Here is a 6,599-nt window from a genome sequence, read left to right on the forward strand (position 1 = left end):
AGGCTCTTCGCGTCCACCAAAAGCGATTGGATGAGGGCTGCAGACCCGTGGTAGTGTGCAGGACGCGCATTCTCTGTGGCAGGATACTGTAACAAGTATAATCGTAACCTGTCATTTGGCCCCAATTTCCAAGGATCCTTGAAGCTCGCGTCCAGCGAATTACCAAGCCATCCTTTGCCGCTTCTTAAAGGTTGCCATCCCCCAGGCTGTGATAAGTTACCACCACATTTCTTTCCTTTTTTTACTGTTCTGCTGATCAGCCGCTTGCATCCATTCGAAGTCACATCACATTCCGATATGCCTAGCTCTGCTGGAAAGGCTTACTATCCGTAAGTTGCTGAGTAAAATGATGTTGAAAAGCTAACAGGTCCTGGCAGTCAGCCGTTCGATAAAATTCGCTCGAGCCTGAATACTATCGGAGTATTTGCTGTGCGGGAAGGCATTGACGACTCTCCGACAAAGGACATATTGGATGCTGTTGAACGATTCATATCCAACGAGCAAGATGACTCTAAGCAATGTTTCGAAGAATTACTGCCCCCAATCTCCCGTCTTTACACCCAATCTTATCAACAACATATTTCAGATGTTTTGTCCAAGACAGCAGATGAACAACCCTCACCCCTTATCTCCTGTACCCGTCCAATGACCTATGAGAAATACACTTCTCGTTTCAGGACTAATGTTGCCTTTCCGCGCGAGATCTCATCAGTCAATCAGCGCGCAGAGGATGATCTTGACAAGCAAAAGAATGAGGATCTCGATCGCCCAAATACTAGTGTCTGCACGTCTTCTGGCAACGGTCTTCACTCCGACGCTAGCACCGAGCCTTCCTTAGTCAACGGATGCGATGGGATATTCTGCGATCATTGTCGGCGATGGCATATTTTTGACCACAATTACCATATGTACCTGGAGACTTTTACAGTCTATGAGAGCATTCAGTCTATACCTCTGGAACGCGAGCTCAAGCTCGATATCTTACGGTACGCCCTCCCATCCTGTGTAATCCTTTCTTTATCCTGACAAACACACAAGACTAGTACAAAACAACATCGCTCTGCACCCTTCCTTCAGATTTCAGAACGACATACTCATGCTACCGCCTGCACCAACCGTGACACCACCTCAAATGATGCCTACACCAGCCAAGTCAACAATTGAAAAATTGAAGGATGCTCAAAACAGTTTTGTGGAAATAGCCGCTGTCTCGTCCAATCTCGAAGTCTACTTGAAATTCATGGCATCCGCCGAGTGCCACCCAACTTTTGGATCCGCACTTATGCCGCTTGTGACACCGCATATGTTGAGGAATATTACCCAGAAGGGACCTCTGTTCGGTGGTGAAGAATATGAATAACATTCCTGATGGTTGAGACTTGGGTTGACAATAGGACAGGCTCAGTGGGAGTGAGGCCCGATATATGTGACTGCAATCTGATATCTGCGTGGAGTTGCGAGGTGTTCTCTAGGACGCACATACAATTAACAAGGGTAACATTCGTTCGCAAATCATCAAGGGCTATCGTTGTCTCCTCGACCAGAGGATCGTGTTACTTGATTGCCAGGCAGGCCATAATAGAATCAACCTGATGCAAAGCGTTGATTCCCGCTAGCTGAATGAAGATGAAGCCCGGACTAACGAAAATTACCCTAGTCGAGGGCATGTGCTTGTACACCAACTGGTCAAGGCCCATCACGCACGCTTTATTGCCAAATCCTTCAACGCAGAGCTCCCTGATGGCGTCATGTATGAGGACAGCGACCCATCCCGAGCGGATTCTTGATCCTCCACTCAAGCTGGGTCAGATCCTTCCCCTTGATCGTGACCATGCAGCCCTTCTTGATCGTCTTGTCAAACCACTCCCGGTGCTCGAGCATGTCCATACACGGCGGGATGTAATTCTCCTGTGCGCCGTTGATGGGCTACCAGACCATGTGCGCGACGAGGGACGAGTACATCGCCTCAAACCAGTAGAACAGCCAACCTCTCGGCTCGGTCAGGGATGTGATGTGCCCGAGCGTGTGAGTGCTCGTGTTCGGCCAAGTCCTCGTCGTCTAACGGGATATCTGTGAGTATGGGTAGTTAAACCGAGATCGTGCGCATATTCTTCCACTTCGGCTACATCTACCTGAACATCAACAAGCCCGTGTTCATGATCGTGCCCTTGACCACGGCGAAGTGAGGCTCTAATGAAGATCCCCCGAGAGATCCTTTCCCACTGAAACGGATTGAAGTTGATCTCTGGGAAGAGATTGTGGTGTAAGGTAGAGTGGTTTTTTGGGAGAAACGGCTACAATCTGTGGGAAAAATCAGTCAGTATCGCAAGAAATGCCACATACCAAATTTCGAGGCGAACTCATACCCTAGATGCCATATTTCTGTCTCCTGGATGCCGTGGAGAGCCGCCTATGAATCGTTTCCTTCAAAGGCTGAAATCTAATTTACGCCGCCGCTCGGCTTACCTTCTATGAAGAGGCTTTCCGGGGAATCGAAAGGGCTTCCACGTAATTCCACGGAACACTTATTTTTAGCTATGAGGGTAATTTTACAGCCGATAACATTGTGCCAATACTTGGTTCGTATGGCGTCATATCTTAGAGCTCTTTAAAGTACCTCTTCGGGTGTTCAGAACACAAAGATATACAAGTACTCGCCAGAGGCCCTCTGCAACACGAGGTAGCAGCACAGACCACGAACAACGACAGATAACGTTATTTCTCGTTATCAATTACCGTGAATTGTCTTGACAGACTAGGTTAATTCACTTTTCGCTGATTTGTGGCGACGACCTGCATCGGACCCGGGAGCGCACCACTTACCCCCCGACTATAATCACGTGCTTAAAAATTATGGTTAACTACCTCTTTGACAAGACTGGTAAATACTATCAAAATGCAAGCTAATACGGCATTACCTGTAGAATCCCTCTTACGCTCGGACGTCCGCCCCGGCCTCCAGTAGTATCTTCACCACTGCCTCGTGGGCCCTAAATGATACCGCCTACAGCGCAGTACCGAAGCCTCCCTCTTGCGTCTTGACGTCCGCCCCGGCCTCTAGCAGTATCTTCACCACCGCCTCGTGGCCTTTAGCCGATGCCGCCTGTAGCGCAGTGCCGCACTCTCCCCGTTGCGTATTGACATCGATATTTCGTCCCAATATCTTCTCAACAACTATAGGAATGCCTATGTGTGCCGCATAATATAGAGGTTGAGCCACGTCATGTGTTTTTACCGATGTGTCTAACCCTCGGTATGGTCTATCCACATCGTAAAGCTGTACCCATAAAAGCAGGGAGGTATTCTCTTCTGTTAAGAACCGTAATGTAAGTTCCAGTGATGTCTTGTCAATCATGCCGCCGATGGTCTGTAAGTGCTGCAACCACCTCTCCGCCGCGTATAACGACAGGGGATACTGCCTGACGAGCTCTTCGGTCAAGGATCCATCCTGACAAAGATGGAGCAAGTAGCGCAGGCAGCTTTCTACAATAATGGAGTGGCAAACTTGTGACCGAAAACTCTGCCTAAACAAACAGCGGTCAGACAGGAGAAATTCTTTGACAGAAAAATGTGCCAACCGAATCTGTATCTGGTCGGCGTCTTTGCCACTCTCATGGACTAAGACAGCGTTGTCTTCGTCCCTACCTTCTCCAAAAGCTGCGTTGCTATCAATGGAATTGAAAACGATTAGGGTAGAACAGACAGTCATGATGTCCATCGGATCAGGAAGCCGTTCTTCGGGATCAAATCCCCCTTGGTCTCCAGGTTCAATGGCGAGAATCTCGACCATTTCTGTTAATTGAAGAGGACGATTCGAGAGACAAAGCCATTGTAAGGCTTTGACAGCGTTCTGCAGCTGCTCAGCCGATTCGAGATTATGTAATATTCGATTATATGTCTCGTCAAGCGTCTTTGGTAGGGACAACAGCGCCTTTCTCAGCGCCTTCAACTGAATACATTGGCGAATGGACTCGAGTTGACAAAATACCCATCGAAACCTATTCCACCGTTAGCACGCTGTGCACAATAGAACAGAATCCTATCCCTACATGCCACCGACCTTCTCCATTAACGCTGTCATAATTTCATTCTGCACCGACACTGGCCACTTCTTCAGCTTGGTGTCGGTGGCCAACCAATCGCGAATGTAGATACGTATGTCCTCGTCCACAATGGCACTTTGAATGTTGATCTTGTGATCCGCAACCGGACTTAATTCGTCTTCAATGTCTTTCTCCCGGCGACTCGTAGCCATAATATGCAGGTCTCGTAGTTTGGATGCTACCAGATCTCGAATAAAAGCTAATAGTCCTTCACGGTCCGTACATTCATCTAGAGCATCTAGAATGATGTATTTCAGTCCCGGACGAACCATTACGTCTCTCAATAGTGAGTGGAGAGTGTCTTCTGCGGGCTGCTGTTGTCCGCTACTGCATAATATCCAGGCATCATAATGTGAGGTACCTCTCCTTGTTGCATGACGTCGGGCATTTCCGACGGCGTTTCAAAACGCCGGGATGGGGGTTATGGGATAAAACTCACACCCCGGACCATGGCTTAGCCGCTCTACCCCTATCGTGCAGACCTCCCGGCATTGGTAGTGATCTAATCCGATACCTGTAGCAGTTCTATCCCTCGCGCGGTCAAGGTAACGCTTGACCAGGGAGAAAAGGTCAATATTGATAGTTACTGGACAGATTCGAACGCAATAATCTATAGTTATCACGGTGTCACTAGTTATGATAAATCAAAGAGGACTGGTGATGTAAGGGAAACCACCTATCTGAGACGCCTTCTACTTACCCAGTTCTTTGCCACTATTTTCAACAGCGTGTCCCCCCTTGCGCTCTATGAGCGCTAAATATTCGATAGGATACCGTAGCTCAACGTCCTAGACATTCCACGTACAAACTTGACTTACACATCAGAAGAGAGGGGGGAAAGGAGGTCGCGATTGCCTGACTTGTCGCTGACAACAGTGCGAACTCTTTTCTCGATTGGTTCCTTTGAAGGTCCAGTATCCTCTCTAACTGGCCCCTCGGGAACCTGAATTGGCTTGCGGATCGCGAACAGCTCGGCAGCGTGAACCCGTCCAATCCCTTACTGGTAGATTGACGGTGCGTCCGTTACATCGGATAGGTATTACGACCACTACGCCCCAGCTTCGAGACCTCTCTCCGATGCGTCCGTGAAGGTGAGGTGTTCGGCGACTGTGTCTGACGCCCGCACCTTATCTTGTTCGACGGTGTTCCTATCCGTCACTAATACTCGATCGACCGTAGGGTCCTGGTCACTGACGGTTCGTCGGCGATAGCGATACTGTGATTTCCATCGCCTGAACGGATCTTAGCGCGCGGAGACACAGTGTTAGCTTCCTTGGAAATTGACTTAGCGGTCAGGTTGGTCGGTTCATAGCTTTGTTAAGTAGGGGCGTTGGAGGAACTATACACGGTCCAGTAGCCATACCTTGACCGCGTTGCTCAGGTCTGAGACGTGTAGGGACGACGCATTCCGGGTAGCCACTGATTGAAATACGGAGATGGGTTCGAAGCAGAGCCGCTCACTACACTATGCGAAAGTCTCATAGGTAGCACCCAGCTTTACGGGGCTGTGCCACGCGGTTGACGCATGATCCAGTCTACAAGTAGGCACAATGCACTCCCGGCATGCCTACTCATTTCCAGTGTCGCTTAGGGACTGGCTTTCTTCACAGCTGTCTTCTCAGTATGAGCCAATGGGGCGCAGGTATAGGCAACTAAACTACGAATCACAGGAGAGGTAGCCGGGTACGTGGCTTCTCTCGCACTACGAATCCCTAGACACCTTCTTTCACCTTACGGGTCGAGTGGCTTGCGATGGTTTTCGCAGGCTATGTGCGGACTGTGCAGTCCCACCCCTCCAGCATTTTAAGCTTTGATGATGCCTTGGGATCCCTACGGAAGTGCGGACGCGGAACCTGGCGGTCCGTGGGAGCCGGGCAGTTTATTGTTTGACTTGGCTGTTATTTGCCTCTGATCCCAGGCTACCGTAGGAAACTTACGCAATGGTCCGTCCACTGCCTCAGGAAACACCACTCAGTGTGCAAGGACATCAAATAGCTTAGGGAAGGGCGTAAGGACGGGGGGAGAAGTGTAATCTTTGGTGTGGTGACTATGCAGTGGCAGACAATTGCTAAGGCGGCTAAACGGCCTTGGCAACGCATAGTCCGGCCTTCTCCCTCGTCCAAGTCTACGGAGTACTCGTACTTTGATTGCCGGGCACCCCGGGTGTCGTTGCAAATTGATCGCCTAAAGTCTCGTCTCTGCTACCACTGACAGACTTCCGTGTAGATTGAGGAGCGCTCCGAGCGTGGTTTCTTTGAATGAGCCCACTCGCGCAAGGGTCCCTGCAACGAAGCCGTAGAGGGGACTGGAAGGGCCTCCTTTCTCTCGGTCGGGCACACGGAGCCTCTGCTACGGAGCACGGAGGATTCCAATACCAGAGGGTGTCATGCACCTCCGCTCCATGAATCTTTCCCGCACACGGACCCTGACGACCCTTAGTCTACTCATCCGGCGCTTCCTATTTCCTTCTGAACGATCCATCGCACTTCCATCCGG

The 6,599-nt window shown here is 49.9% G+C and overlaps 1 protein-coding gene across 1 annotated transcript; it reads left to right on the top strand.

The window, feature by feature from the left end:
* The first annotated feature begins 144 nt into the window (after positions 1-144).
* On the top strand, positions 145-1,674 carry PV07_12595 (uncharacterized protein). Its single transcript, XM_016400135.1, has 3 exons — positions 145-329; positions 378-986; positions 1,039-1,674. Exons 1-3 carry the CDS (start codon positions 298-300, stop codon positions 1,358-1,360), a joined length of 963 nt encoding a protein of 320 aa, XP_016242218.1. The 5' UTR covers positions 145-297; the 3' UTR covers positions 1,361-1,674.
* Positions 1,675-6,599: the final 4,925 nt, after the last annotated feature.

Source organism: Cladophialophora immunda (genome assembly GCF_000835495.1).
Source record: "Cladophialophora immunda strain CBS 83496 unplaced genomic scaffold supercont1.22, whole genome shotgun sequence".
NCBI lineage: Eukaryota > Fungi > Ascomycota > Eurotiomycetes > Chaetothyriales > Herpotrichiellaceae > Cladophialophora > Cladophialophora immunda.